Here is a 15,263-nt window from a genome sequence, read left to right on the forward strand (position 1 = left end):
ACTTCAGGGGGCAAAAGGCAACGTATTTTTTTTTTTTTTTTGACAGGCAGAGTGGACAGTGAGAGAGAGAGACAAAGGTCTTCCTTTGCTGTTGGTTCACCCTCCAATGGCCGCCACATCGCGCTGATCCAATGGCAGGAGCCAGGTGCTTCTCCTGGTCTCCCATGCGGGTGCAGGGCCCAAGCACTTGGGCCATCCTCCACTGCATTCCCAGGCCACAGCAGAGAGCTGGCCTGGAAGAGGGACAACCGGGACTAGAACCCAGTGTGCCGGCACCGCTGGCGGAGGATTAGCCTATTGAGCTGCAGCGCCAGCTGCAGCATATTCTAACACCCACCCTAAACTGTGCATCTTAGCAACCACATATTCTTTTATTCTGCCTGGGCTTTGACAAAAGGACTCATTTTTAAAAGCTGTCTGGAGCGCCCCAAAGCTTACCTAATGTTCAGTACTATCTTTTATGGACAGTACCTTGTTGGAACAATCAAATAAGGGCATGTGGCAGGGAAGCTGGGGTATAGAAATGTTTCCCCACCAGACATTTCAGCAGCCTACCAGGCAGCAATATTTTGGTACAGGAACATGACTTAGCCCTGAGCTGAAAGTGGTTCATTTGACCTTTTCCCAGACCCTCAAGGCTCCTTCCACTGGCGCTGTGCTTCAAAAATCCTAAAGAATGGTCCTGAAGACCACATCCGAGAAATTAAGACTTTCAAGGCAGCAAAGTGTTTTCACCAGAATGCTCAGTAGTAACCCCAGGTTGCCTTCTTGGTGCTTCTACACTGTTTCCAGTCAGGGAAGGCAAATGTTAAGATTGAAACTGGAGCCAGGCTATTCCTAACAGGGCATCCTGTTCCGTATGAGACCACAGCTCACGTAGCTGATACACATACAACTAGTCAGGTCCAAAGTGTCATGAAGAAGTGAGCAAGCAAGGGCTTGGAGGCCAGGGGTGCCAGGAGATCAGATTAATAAGTCTCACCAAGCTGCTTTCATAATTAGGCTCTCTGCACACCAGCCCTCACCCAGGTCATTGTAAGCCACCCAGGGAGCAAATGAGACCAGGATATGACCTGCCATCAACATGGCTTGGTGACCCAACCACATGTTACTAAATGACTCTGAAATCTGCAACCTCACCAAACAATGAATGGGTAAGCAAGTGCTTTGTTTTTGTTCACCCAAGAATACCATGCTGTACCACCTCTTGCTATTTATCAAGCAATCAATAATGGTCTATCCAGCATCACAGTCATGGATACTATTTCAAAAGGTTAATGAACACTGTTGGAATCCTGGCTCTTCTGTTTGCCATTCTGACTTATAGTTCAAGGGAAAGTCTCTCATCAAAATGTAATGCGTATTTTAAGTTAGGAAGTAAAATGAAAAGATGTTTTTTGCATGCAAAAGATCTTTCACGTTATCATTTAGTCCTTTGCTCTGATTAATGCACAAAATCTTAAACTTTAGCATTATCCACTTGAGAATTAAAATGAACAACCTAGATTACATCTAGTTTTGACAAACAGAAATGAAAGTAGAGATCGTCTCAAACATCCTAAATCGTGGAATAAAACCGAAAGCATCAAATAAAGCATTCACATTTTCCTTCCTATGTCACGCTTTCAAGATATCATCCAGACAACAATCTGTCTCCTCTTGAACTAACGGGAGCTTTTATCTTTATTTCTGACTTCCTAGCTGTGGTTTAAAAATAACTTCGTGATTCACAGTGAAAAAAGATTTGTGAAGTAAATTTCACAGCGTTTCTTGGTCCCAGTCTTACCTTTGGTGCCACTGGCATTCTTGGATTATTGACAGGTGCTGAAAAGGCAGGATTGCTTCCTGAACTATGAAACGTCCTTAACTCCTCCCTGGAATCAGCAATCTGGAAAACAGACCAGTGAGCACGTCAAGTCCCCACAGCTGCGTGGTGGCACACTCGCGGCACTGCAGAAGTGGTACTCTCTCCCCTCATCCTTGGGACTTCCTCAGAACATTCCCTCAGGTCCTATACTGTTCACATGGGAAACAGCAGCTGCCTAAGAAATCATCTCTAAGGGAAAAGTCTATTTTTCAAAAACCAGAAGATGACTAGAAGAACTCTACAGAAAAACAAATGTCAGTAAGTAAGGAAAGGATACAAAATTATCAAGGTTGTCATCTTTACCTTATTTTTCCAGTGGATAAGGATTTCAGTTAACTTCCAGCAAGGTTAAATAAGAAATTCAATTCTACTTTGTCCTAGAGATGACAACTGTTCAAATGTCTTTCAGTGGAACTTGCACAAGTTATAACCATCTTCTTATGCTTCCTTTCAAGTGAAAAGCATTAGTTAAGGAAGCCTGGTCAAACTTGCTACAGGAATCAGAGTGGGGAAACAGGTTGAACTTGTGCTGATAATGCTTGCTTTGAGATTTCGGGTCACTGGTTGCCATATTAAGATCTCAAATTTCACAGCTTAAAGGCTGTGATCATGGGCATTGTGCATACCATGTCTTTCTTTTCTTTGTAATCAAAGGTGGAGCTCTGTCTACACCAGGAGTCAGCTGTGAGGCTTGCTGCAATTCTCCTGTACTCAGATGATGTACTGGGCCAAGCAAAGATTTCAAAATGGAAACAAAGCCTGAGAAAACTCAGCTTTAGGCTTGTAGAGAAAGCTCCCTGAAGGTGTTGGTGCGATTTGTGCTATTGTAACTAACAACTGCTGCTATTTGACAGGAGTTGGGAAAAGCAAGCTTTCCTCACTAGAACGTCTTCATTGCATGAGTATTTCAGAACAAACAGCTTCCACGAGGAACAGCTTCGAGGGAATGGGTGTTGAGCTGTGGCTCCGCGCAGCCATGCTCGAGGGCACTTGGTTCATCTGCACTGCTCACCTTGCTTAGGTCAGATTCCGACTTGCTGGAGCACATGCTCTGAAGCTCCTTGACGAGATCTGCTGCATCGTCTGAGCCCAGAGAGAACCTCTGATCCAAATTCAACGTCAACGACAGCTCGTTCTCTAAAGACCTGACCAAAGTTCAGAAAAGAGTTTTGAAAGTGAGAGCAACACCCAGTGCCTAAAATGGAAATCTAGACTGTGTGTGTGATCATGTTGGGTAGAGAAAGGTTTTTTTTTAATAACTTTTTAATGAATTTCTTAATGTTATTTAATGCTACAACCCACTTTCCTACCCTATGATAGACTGTTAAGGTAATAAATCTCCACATGATTTTGATAACTCCCCCCCTCTAAATTTGATTTACAGCGTGTCAGTCTTTACTTTTCCCTTTTCTGCCTCGCAGGCCCAATGCATGCACTGTGGTCTAGGGGCCAGTGTCACAGAAGGCAACACATGGGGATTTCGCACGTGACTGCAGCACTTGCACTATGGTGGGAGGTCGGATTTTCTTCTGTTTTCATCCCTGACACCTCAGTTCCTGGTTCCCTTCTCTGTAAAGAATCCTTCAGCACACACATCAGATAGGCTGTTACACAGGAGGGATCGAGCAGGAAGCCTGGCAGAAAGCAGAGGGCAATGCAGTTTCCTGCATCTCCCCCCCTTCACTTTCTTCTGTAAGGCTGTGGACCAGGGAACAGGACCCTAAGTGTTACCCACCCAGTGACATGGGCTACACTGAGGCGTGTTCTACAGACTGCCCAAACATTTGTATTCTACGATCAACCAAACAATCCTCTATTTCTAAGCTGAAATATTCAATAATAACCTAGGAACAATGCCAAGAAATTAATTGAAATTATCACTTAAATAATCATTTAGCACTAAATAAGTCATGCTCTATTTCTGTATACTTAGTGTTTAAAGAATCAGTCATCTAAAGGTAGTAATTAATGCATTGACAAAGATAACATCTTACAAAGTTTGATTTTAAAAAAATGAAGCCCATGCTATTTAGTCTTTTTCAACAAACCAAAAGCAAAACAGGCTTATATTAAGTTATATTAAACTTAGTGAACCTTTAAGATTTCAATTAAAGGTTTGATATGCTGTTAACAGATGTCATTCAGCAAAGAATCACAGGAACTGATAATGAGAACATAGAACATTTAAATTTTAGTGACTGAAGTTATTTACTTTCATTGCTTGCCATGAGATAAATCTGAAAAGGGAACTTACTTTTGTTTTGATAGGGAAGTGTTCCTTCCACAGTTCAGCTGTGATATAGCCTTATTTTTTATACCTGTTAAAAAAGGAATCATTTTCAATAGAATGCATAATTGTGTGCCTGTGTGTCTTGAGCTCTGTATTTAACAAGACACAAACTACGGACTCTACAGTACTTGCCTTGGATTAACATCCACCTCTTGATGTTTTACCCAGGCCTGTGGCCCCAGACACAGCTTCCCACAGAGCCATTCTTAGATGGTCAATAACCAATTTCCTTAGGCATATGATTGAATGACTGAACTCAGCGCAACTAATCCCATTTGAGACTCAGTTCAGGAATCCTGAACTTTGCGTTCATCAATAGCCTCCCTTCTTGCCAGTCAGGTCCCTAAGTACAAGGGTTTTTTTTTTAATTTTTTAATTTATTTGACAGAGTTGGACACAGAGAGAGAAAGGTCTGCCTTCCATTGGTTCACCCCCCAAATGACCGCTATGGCCAGAGCTATGCTGATCGGAAGCCAGGTTCTTCTTCCTGGTTTCCCATGTGGGTGCAGGGTCCCAAGCACTTGGGCCATCCTCCAGTGCCTTCCCGAGCCACAGCAGAGAGCTGGACTGGAAGAGGAGCAACCGGGACTAGAACCTGGTGCCCGTATGGGATGCTGGTGCCGGCCCCCTAAGTACAAGTTTAACACCCGCCTTTTGAAGGTGGCAAGCTCCCTTTACCTTTGTTTGCCTTCCAACATCACAGGTGATGTAATCAAGAGTAGTGGGCCTGTTAATGCACTGGAGTGCACGTGGCATTTACTTGCAGTGCACTGGCAGAAGTTTGACTATACTGTTTAATACCTTTGCACAGCAAGTATAAACAAAAAGTCATGGAATTTAACAAATACTGCAAATCAGACCCAGTGGTTTTCTAACTGCTCAGAAAACAGTTAGCTTGTAAAAGAATATGGACTTCTGTGTACTGATCATGACAAATTTCTCATTGTGGGTTACAGTCAAAGTTTGATACACTGTTATAAACCACCTTAGAATTTAACAAGATGGCTCTATGTATATACACACTTGAATTTTATAAAATCATTAAAACATTTAGTTGCTTCTGGGGGAATTCTACAATCTGTATGAATACAATTGGCATAAATATTCCCTGAAGACGTTTTTGAACTAATAGAGTATCTAAAAGGTAATCGGTAAAAGTGAAATTGACACTTTGAGATGAAATGACTTTGAACAGCCTTTGTCTCGACTGTTGAACAGTTTTTTTTTTTTCCATACTATTTGTGGAACTCTTTGTATAGGGTTAATCTTATGTGTAAATAGATCTCAGTAAAAAACAAAAATGGGAATAGAGGGAGGAGGAGGGAGTGTGGTTGGAGGGTATGTAGGGTGGGAAGAATCACTATGTTCTTAAATTTGTATTTATGAAATGTGTGAAGTTTGTATTCCTTAAATAAAAGGTTTCTGGGGGAAAAAGAAAACCAAATACAATAGATCCTCATTACAGGCAGATCACCTGAGGCAATCATTGTCCATGACTTTACCAAGGACTTTTGTCCTTATTCTCTGAAAGCACCAAGTGGCTTTCTCAGAAGCCTGTGACCCTTAGGTCAGGAAAGCAACGGGCTGCATCTTTACTAAGTTTCATGAGCTTCCATGGTGGTCCACATGCCAAGGGATTCTTGTTTTGGTATTGAACACTGGTGTCAAAAAACAAAACCCAAACCTTGTTGTTATTATTAAAAACCTGAGACATGTCAGTTTCCAACCTAACTTCTGACCATTGTATATTTCATAAAATTTTTAGATTTTTATAAATCTCCCTTGGGATTTGATGTCACTGTCAGTCCTTCAAATAATTTGTCATGATTTAAGGAATATCATTTAATGTTTAAAATATAGACGAATTTAAAACCACTATCTACCTTTTTATATCTAGCAAAGCTTAGTTTTTTGACTTGGACTTAGTTCTAAAATATTACATTACTTTTATACTTATTCATTCTGTCATCTCTAAAGCATGTACTGGCAATGTTTACTGCTCGGGGAATGTTTTAAATGTTAATTAATTTTTATTTATTTGAAAGGCAGAGAGGTAACTTCTAATCTGCTGGTTCACTCCCCAAATGCCTGCACCAGAAGGGACTAGGTGTCTCTGGGTGTGGCAGAGTCTCAAGTACTTGAGCCATCATCTGCTGCTCATTGGCAGGGAAGTGGACCTGAAGCCAGGGTGGAACTGAATACCAGACACTCTGATAAGGGATGCAGGTGTTCCAAGCAACAGCTTAACCCACCGCACCAAAACACTTGCCCCATATGACTAGGTTTTAGCTCAAGAAAGAAGCAGGTCCTAAACCCTGTAGAAATTCCAACCAACTTGGCAACGATACAGTGGAGATATATCTGGATGTCCAGTTAGTGTGTGCTATGGATTATGTATGCCCCAGAACTAGGCTGATAGGACTTGCAATAAACAAAAATATGCCAAGACTATTCCCTGGAGAGGTTATTTGGAATAGGTTGATTTGTTATTTGTAAATGGAGATGACCACCATTGCCTTAGAGCACTGTGCATACTGTGTAGAAAAATTGTCTGTGGAGGCCCCAGGCAACATGGAGGGCTGACTCCCTGACTCGCCCACTCTAACTTTGGACAGTGATGGCAAGTTCTTGGATCAGAACACATCCTGTTATAAATAGATAACATAGATCTTTTTAAAAGTATAAAGAGGGGCTGGTGCTGGAGCATAGCAGGTAAAGCTACCACCTGCAGCACCGGCATCCCATATGGGTGCCAGTTCATGTCCTGGCTGCTCCACTTCCAATCCAGCTCGCTGCTATGGCCTGGGAAAGCAGAAGAAGAGGGCCCAACTCCTTGGGCCCCTGCCTCAATGTGGGAGACCCGGAGGATGCTCCTGGCCTCAAATCAGCACAGCTCCAGCCATTGTGGCATGAATCAGCAAATGCAAGATCTCGCTCTCTCTGCCTCTGTGTTAACTCTGCCTTTCAAATAAATCTTTTTAAAAAAAGTATAAACAGACTTATTTTATTCAGTGACTCTCCAATCATTTTTTTTAAAAAGGGACACAAATTGCCAGCACACTCCTTGGATAACTAGGGAACTGTGGAAGCAAGTGTTTATATGGTTAAAAACACTGATTTTTTTAAAATTAAAATCAAAATGCCTGATTAAGAATGGAAATAGAACTAAAAGCAACATTCCACGTCAAGAAATACAAGATTTTAGGGACTGTATTAATTTGGGATCTCCACTGCTGTAATGTTGAAATAAATTCCACCACACTGAAATATGAAGGTGAGTGGGCATTTGGCCTAGCAATTAAGTGGCCTCTTGGGACAACTGCATTTCAAATGGGGTGCCTGGGTCCGAGTCCCAGCTCTGCTTCCAATTCTAGCTTCTTGCTGATGGTACACTGGGAGGCAGCAGGTGATGTCTCGTACTTGGGTTCCTGTCTCCCATGTTGGGAGATCCAGGTTGAGTTCCTGTCTCAGCGTATCCCAGCTGTTGCAGGTATCTGGGGGGAGTGAACCAGTGTGTAGGGGCTTTGCCTTAAAAAACAAATGAGGGTCTTCAAAAAAAAGTCCTGGAAAATGTATACTAAGAAGAAAAACTGCATAGACTTCAAAATTGTTTCGCAGCAACATGAGCTTTCAGTGCCACTTGAACATGAACTTTTTGAAGTCCTTGTGTACTTTGGATGGATGGGGCTTCTGGAAGCCTGAAATGAATTACAGATAGTAGAAACTCACTAGGCACATGAGGTGGGGGACTTCATTTTCCTTTCTCAAAGGTGTATTTCCTTCAAGAAAGACATTTACAATTTGTGTAATTGCTGATTGTCATGTTATCCATGTCAAATAGAACAGGTGTAACACCAGGCATAGATCTGTGTTAGAATGAAAATTACATATCCCTTTACCGTATCTCATGTCATCTCATATGCAGCCTGTCTCATGATTTATTGGAATACAAGCAATGGGAAGGCAGAGGATTTGTTTTTCTTGTTCTTTTCATTGTTCCAATTCTAGTGTCTGGAATAGAACCCTGGGCCATGTGATAAAACATGAAAAATGAGGTGGTACAATGGATTCACTTGCAAATAATTTAAATTGCTATCACGTCTGTACGTATGTTAACTTTTCTGTATTTTCATTTTATTCAAAAGACAGATATAGAGATGGAATGAGATCTTCCATCCACTGACTCACTCTCCAAATGCCCCTCAACAGCCCAAGGCTGAGATAGACTGAAGCCAGGAGTTAAGAACTCAAATCCGGTCTCTAACACAGGTGGCGGGGACTCAAGAACTTGAACCATAATCTGCTGCCTCTCAGGGTACCCATTAGCAGCCAACTAGAATGGAGGCATAGGAGGCAGAACTTGAACCAGGGATGCAGGTGTCCCAGAGGTGTCTTTACTGCTGTGCTAAATGCCTATCCCTATATACAGTTCTAAAAACATAGGACTGGCTGAGGAATGACAGGACAGGAGAGAAATATGCCAAAGCTCCATTATTCTGCTACACACATTTACTTGTGGACACCAAGAAAAAGGAAACTAATCCAAAAATCAGTGATCAATATAAAGCTAAAGCTAATTTTAGAATTCTAATATGCAAGTGGCATTTTTCACATAGGGGATTCCCAAACTATTTCTAGAAGTTTACTTACACCATGGTCAGTTTATTCCATGTCTTGCTGAATGCACAGGGAGACGAACGAAAGCACATTCGCATTTAGAAACTGGGTGAAGAGCGCTGGCCCCCTTACCTCCCGGGCTGAGGTCGGGCTCATTCCAAATGGGTGAGGAGAAGCGGCCAGACTTCTTGCGGGGACTGGTGCTCACCTTTCTCCAGGCCCCACTCTCTCCTTTCTTCTTGCTGCAGCTGTTGTAACTTGAAACAATGGATAGAGGAAAACTTCCCCCTCTGAAATCCGCTGTGTGCTGGTCTAGCTCTGAAACAATGCAAATAATGTTTTGACAACAGGCAGGCAGCGAAGACCCCGTTCCATAGAGTAACCGGAGCTACTTTCTAATTCTCAGGGTTGTGAAGACCCCTCCAAATCACGGGCCTAATCCCTTGGTGGGGAGTGGGCACACATTTTACCCGATGGTCTGGAATTCAAACCTGAGCCAGTGATTACACACACAGAATGAGACCTGGAGCAGTCTCAGGTAACATCCATGGCTCCAGTTATAGATAGAAAAGAGCTCTCTTAGAAACAACCATCATGGGGCCAGCCTTGTGGTGCTGCTGCACCTGGGCCCCTGCCACCAGGGTGGAAGGTCTGGATGGAGTTCCTGGCTCTTAGCGTTGGCCTGGGTCAGCTCTGGCCCTTGCGGCCACTTGGGAAGTGAACCAGCAGATGGAATCTCTGTGCTACTCTGTCTCTTAAATGAATCGCGAATACCATGCAGCATTACAGGGTGAGGAGTCCGTTCCTCCCTGCACACCTCCACAGACCTGCTCTCGGGAGGGGACAACCGTGCAGAACAGCTTTATTGAGTAAGATGCTGAGAGCAGCTTTCACCACAGCCTGCTGCCCGTGGCTGGGGTGTTTCTTAGCCGCCGTCTGCCCAAGGCCAGGCTGTCTCTTCACTGAGGCTCGCGACAGGATTGCTGCTTGAACTCTGGGCGCGATGACAGCGTTCCACAGCTTGGACATCCACCTTGCAAGAGAGGGGCGGGTTCAGCTAGGCCCATGCTTCTCAGAATACATGCAACTCTACAAAAGGACAGGCTTAAACACGTCTGGGGAAAAGCCTGAGTGATTCTACAGACATGCTACCTTTCTTTACCAGGTCATTTTGGAATAAATGAAGCTGTTTGAATTTGTCTTGCAAATACACTGCATTTCAAAGGAAACTGATAATTTGCATGTTTCCCTCAATGTAAGAATCAGTGCTTGAATGATGATTGAATGCATGAACAAACACCTGGAAAGGAAGGTAAATTTGAAGACTGAAGGAGTCTGGAGAAAGTAAGATTTTTCTGAAAGTACATGTTCTAAACAATGCAAACTTCTTTGCCAAGTCTAAGACACATATATGTTGTCTTTTAATATTGCTGAAATTGAGTTAGACTCATGTAAGAAGCAAAAGCAATTTATATCTGCTTGCTCCAAGGAACGAGCTCCTTGGTTCACCTGGGAGGGCTCAGCCTTGCAGAGACAGGATGGGTTCAGCCGGCCATCATGCCTTCCATTGTGGACTCTGCATTATAGCTGTAAGCAGTGCGGCATTTCACTCAGATTTGGAGCCCCCAATGCCAAATACGATTCCTTCAAAAAGCACACTTTTTTATAGCACTAACAAGCCATCATATTAATAAAGGCTACAAAAGCAATACCACATCTCCTGGATAGGAAAGTTTTCAAAGCTAGTAGATACTAGCAATACAATTTTCAAGTATTATTAAAAACTATTACTAAAGTATTAATCATTGGCCTATTATAATCTTCTGTTAATATCTAGTGATGTGTAATTCAAGTAAGAAAATGAAATTCCAATAAAGGAATATAGACAATATTCTGGTATTCTACAACAATGAGCCGAAATTAGTTATTCCTAGAAGTGTTAAAGGTGTAAAGATGGTAAGTTTTGGTTAAAAAAAAAAAAAACAGCAGAAGGCAGCTCCTTACCATGGCTGGTGGGGGAGAGTTTTCCCTGGCTTTCCTGCACATCTGAGTCAGGTTTTGTTCTGGATTCTATTTTTCAGACTGGGAAAACAGAGATAGTGGCTCCTTGGGGAGAGGAGGCACACTTGTTTCCTGCCTGGGATAATAAAGGTAACGTCTCCTTCAGCATCTCCTTTTAGAAGATGGAGAGGGGGCTCAGAGCTGTGATGGAGACCCAGCTTCCTCCTGGGCCACGGTGCAGACCCCCAGCACCTGGTAGAGCTTGAGGGGCAGGAGCTGCCAAGTGCACGCTTCCTGCTGGGCTGTGAGTGAGGAAGTCCTCTATTTCCGACTGGGCACCGAACCACGGCAGGCAGGCTAACCAGCTTGCCAATCAGAGGAAACTCTCAGAGCCTCCCCAGTTCTTAACAAAGACCACGCTCCATGGAGGAAAGACCAAGACTGGTTCCTTAAGATCTTAAGACTCTTACGGAAAAAGGCTCCGATTTAACTGTCACAGATGTCAACAAATGGATTTCTGGTTTATAGCAAGAACATATGTATATTCTCTCCCAATAGCTGTTATTAACTTGATGATTTATCTTACAATAGAGAAGAGATTATTTGCATCTGCTGCTTTCCAAAGTACTTTTTTTGCTCAGAATCCTGGAAAATGCACCATGAAATCTGCTGGCTAATCACTAATCTTTTATTTGGGAATAAACTTTCCTGATTTTTTATCTCATTAATCTTATGTCTAAGTATGTTCTCATTAGCTGCTTCACAGGCAAATACATTAAGTTCACAAGTCTCAATAAAACAGGAGGCTTCTCAATGCAGTTGTTTTGGGGTGGGGGGCATCAAGTATTTGACAGGGCTTCTCAAGGGAGACCTTCCCAGGAGACATTGCCCAGCTAGCCCAAGATCTGTAATGCAGGCGCAACTGCTACCCGGCTCTTAGCAAAAACACCACAGGGAAAGCTTGGTCACTCTGCAGCAGGAGCACAGGGCCCCCGTGCTGCCTCTGGGTTGCCGACAGCAGGTGGCACCAGCAGCGCCATCAGATTCTCACTCTCAAGTCTCCCACATGGGCCAGGGTTCCATTTTCAGGGTGTGCAGGAAAGGAAACATGATACTTACTTCACTGTCGCTTGGGCACGTCCAGGGACCACAGGACAAGACAGGAAATACTTTGGGCCGAGAAGTGCTTCAGGTGTGCCCAGGTGGGCCAGGCAGGAGTTGAGCTGTCGCCAGACGGACAGTGCCCAGGCTACGGTCTTGTGCACGGGGTCGCAGGGTGCAGGCACCTGACCTCTGAACTGGAGGTGGGAAGCAGAGCACAGGGTCTGGCTTAGAACAAGGATGCTGTTCCGAAGTTCCAACTGCGAACCTCTAGCTGACTCTGATTCTCCCTTCCCTTGGCTGAAGGAGAGATGACTCATTACCTATACTGTTGGGCATGTTAAAATGTCAGTGTGAGCAACCATTTTCGCACTGCGTTCTCACCAGGACCCTAAGGCAGGTCTTTTTACCACGTTTTTCATGCCAGCAGAATGAGGTACAACATAGTAAAAACTTGCCCAAGGATCCATAGGAGAAAGATGACAAAGCTAATGCTAGAGTTTTAAATTTTTTATAAAGGTATAATTGCTAAAATATTTATGGGATACATAAACTACAGGTATACACTGTGAAATGATTAACTCAAACATCTGCCACTCCACATATTTATCTACTATTTGTGGAGGAACACTGAAATTTACTCTCTTCTCAAGTTTCACGTATACATTATTAACTGCAACTTTTTAGTGGGCAGAAGTCAGGATTAGGATACACAGCATTTACATGAAATAATGGAGGAGTAGTTTATCACATTTAAAATGAAGTGGGTGAGAATGTTTTGCAACAAAGAATTCCCTTTTCCCCCTCAAGCAGAACATTTCTGGTGCTCTCTAACCTTTCCTCCCTGTGGTGAGGCTAGCCCATGGGCAGAGAGAGAGTGGGTCTGCCTGTCTGTGTGGGCAGCCAACAGAGGAAGAGTGTCCCCCTACCTGCCTTAGCAAGACCACAGTTGGGTAAGGGAATGGATAAGGCCTCTTAAAAAAAAGATTTTTAAAGGCAGAGTGAGAGAGAGGAGGAAGATAGAGCTCTTCTATCCACTAGTTCACTCCCCAAATGGCCACAACAACCCACAACATGAGCCAAATACTTGACCTATTACTGCTACTTCCCGGGATGTGCATTCACAGAGCTGGAATCGAAAGCAGAGCCAGGACATGAACTCGGGCACTCCATTATGGGGTGTAGATGTTCCAAGCGCATCTTAACTACTGTGCCAAGTGCTTGCCCCATTTCCCCCATTTTTTATTTATAAAATTCACTTAATTGAAAGGCAGAGTTACAGAGAAGGAGAAACACACAAGGAGAACTTCCACCACTGATCCACTCCCGAATGAAAGCCAGGAGCCTGGAATTCCATCCGGGTCTCCCACATGGAGGGCAGGGGTCCAGGTAGTTGGGCATCCTCTGCTGCTTTCCCAGGTACTTTAGCAGATTGGTGGACTGGAAGTGGACTTGAACCCACCATGCTCATAGGGGATGCTGATGTCATGGGCAGCAGGTTAACCTTCCTTTAAGTATCAGGTTAGCGTAACTGAAAAGTTTTACATGTGACTGCTCACCGCTCCTAAAACAAGCATTCCTCCTCCCCCTGCTCTGGTGTCCATAGCGGCACCTTACTTGTTTCTTTCATAGTACATGTTAATCACCTGTTCACTGTAACTAGCAACAAGCTTGGTGTTGTGCGCTTGAAGTCAGACACAATCAGAACCCAGAAGGCTGACTCCGATCTGATGTCGCTTAACAGAATCAGAGCCCTGCACTAAGGAAGGGACAAGGCTCAAAGCCATGAGTTTATCCAGTCCAATGCTGGAGTACCACAAATGGAGTCACACCCCAGCACTAGGTCATCTAAAAGGAGTGTGCCCCACATGGGGGCCACGGACATAGTGCCTCTCTGTCTAGAGGGACTGTGAAGGGGCTCTGTCTGGCTCCCCCTCTCAGAAACAACCTAAGGCCAGAACACAAGTCCTCATTAGCTGACTGGGCGATGCACAAGCTCAGCCAGCCACAAAAGGAATCCTGAACTCTCAGGGGGAGACAGTCCAGATTTCTTAGCATGGAAAAATTCTTCCTTGAGGGGGTATATTTTTATCGTCATGAACATTCAAAAATGCATACAAATCTGTATTATTACTGTTTTCTGGGTTAAGGTGAGGGATAATCATATATTTGGCATATTTAAAAACTTGTTTAAGAGAATTCCACACATTAGAAAAACAGTATGTTTCCACTTTAAAATAGTAACTTAGTGGCTGGCGCCACGGCTCACTAGGCTAATCCTCCGCCTGTGGCGTTGGCATCCCGGGTTCTAGTCCCGGTCGGGGTGCCGGATTCTGTCCCGGTTGCTCCTCTTTCAGTCCTCTGCTGTGGTCTGGGAGTGCAGTGGAGGATGGCCCAAGTTTTTGGGCCCTGCACCCGCATGGGAGACCAGGAGGAAGCACCTGGCTCCTGGCTTTGGATCGGTATAGCGGCCATGTGGGGAATGAACCAACGGAAGGAAGACCTTTCTCTCTGTCTCTCTATAACTCTGCCTGTCCAAAAAAAAAAAAAAAAAAAAGAAAGAAAGAAAAAAGAAAAAAAAATAGTAACTTAGTTATTGGTTTAAGGATTTTTTTTTTTTTAGATAACTATATGCTTTCATTTTATCTAGGAGTGGAATGCCTAAGTCATATGAAGAGTGTATTTCTAACTTCGTAAGAAACTGACAATCTGTTTTCCCAAGTATCTCTACCATTCTCACCAGCGATGTGTGAGTTTTTTTTTTTTTTTTAACATTTTACCTGCTTACTTTAGTTCCCGGGTAACGTATTTTCCCATACAGTATCTTTTTGCTTATTCTTATCAGTTAAATCACCTACAGAATCCAATTTGGATAGCTCTATCTTAACCGATTCTACTAACTTCTCTAAGTTTACATTTAAGAAGAGAAAATAAAAGGAAAAAGGCTTTGTGGAGTTTTAAAAACAGGTAATAAAAGTATTAGAATATTCAAAATGCCATATTTGCCCTAATGTCTACAGGAATAATCTTTGCAAATGCTCTTCATCCAGATGGCTCCGTCTTGGCGAATTCTCCGTCTTGGCAATTCTCAGAGCTTTCTGCTGTTGTCCACTGTGTGTCACTATCTTCCTACCTTTTGAAAGCACAGTTTCCAAAGTCTTTGTGGCATTAGCTTGCTGAGTTTCAACATATTTTAAGATAATAATCCACAATGATACAGATTAGGAAATCCTGAGCAAGGTAAGAGTTGACAGCAACAAGAAATTTCCTAGGACACTTAAATCTACTAAAATTGGGATGGGAGCAGGCATTTGGTGCAGCAGTCAATATACTGCTTGGGATGTCTGCCTCCCGTATCAGAGTGCCTGGTTTGAGTCCTTGCTCCAT

General features: G+C 43.3%; 1 protein-coding gene across 7 annotated transcripts in view; it reads right to left on the minus strand.

Annotated features, from left to right (window-relative positions):
* The window catches only part of CTTNBP2 (cortactin binding protein 2), a 192,046-nt gene that overhangs the window by 5,355 nt on the left and 171,428 nt on the right, over nt 1-15,263 (minus strand). For 5 of the 7 annotated variants that reach the window (XM_070069817.1, XM_051847988.2, XM_051847989.2 and 2 more), the window contains 6 exon segments: nt 11,895-12,073; nt 9,602-9,807; nt 8,907-9,092; nt 4,122-4,185; nt 2,880-3,012; nt 1,787-1,888 (listed from right to left, as the gene is read on the minus strand). In XM_070069817.1, coding sequence (XP_069925918.1) covers nt 1,787-1,888; nt 2,880-3,012; nt 4,122-4,185; nt 8,907-9,092; nt 9,602-9,807; nt 11,895-12,073 — 870 coding nt within the window. 7 annotated transcript variants of the gene reach the window in all.

The sequence above is a fragment of the Oryctolagus cuniculus genome, chromosome 3 (genome assembly GCF_964237555.1).
Source record: "Oryctolagus cuniculus chromosome 3, mOryCun1.1, whole genome shotgun sequence".
NCBI classification, from domain to species: Eukaryota; Metazoa; Chordata; class Mammalia; order Lagomorpha; family Leporidae; genus Oryctolagus; species Oryctolagus cuniculus.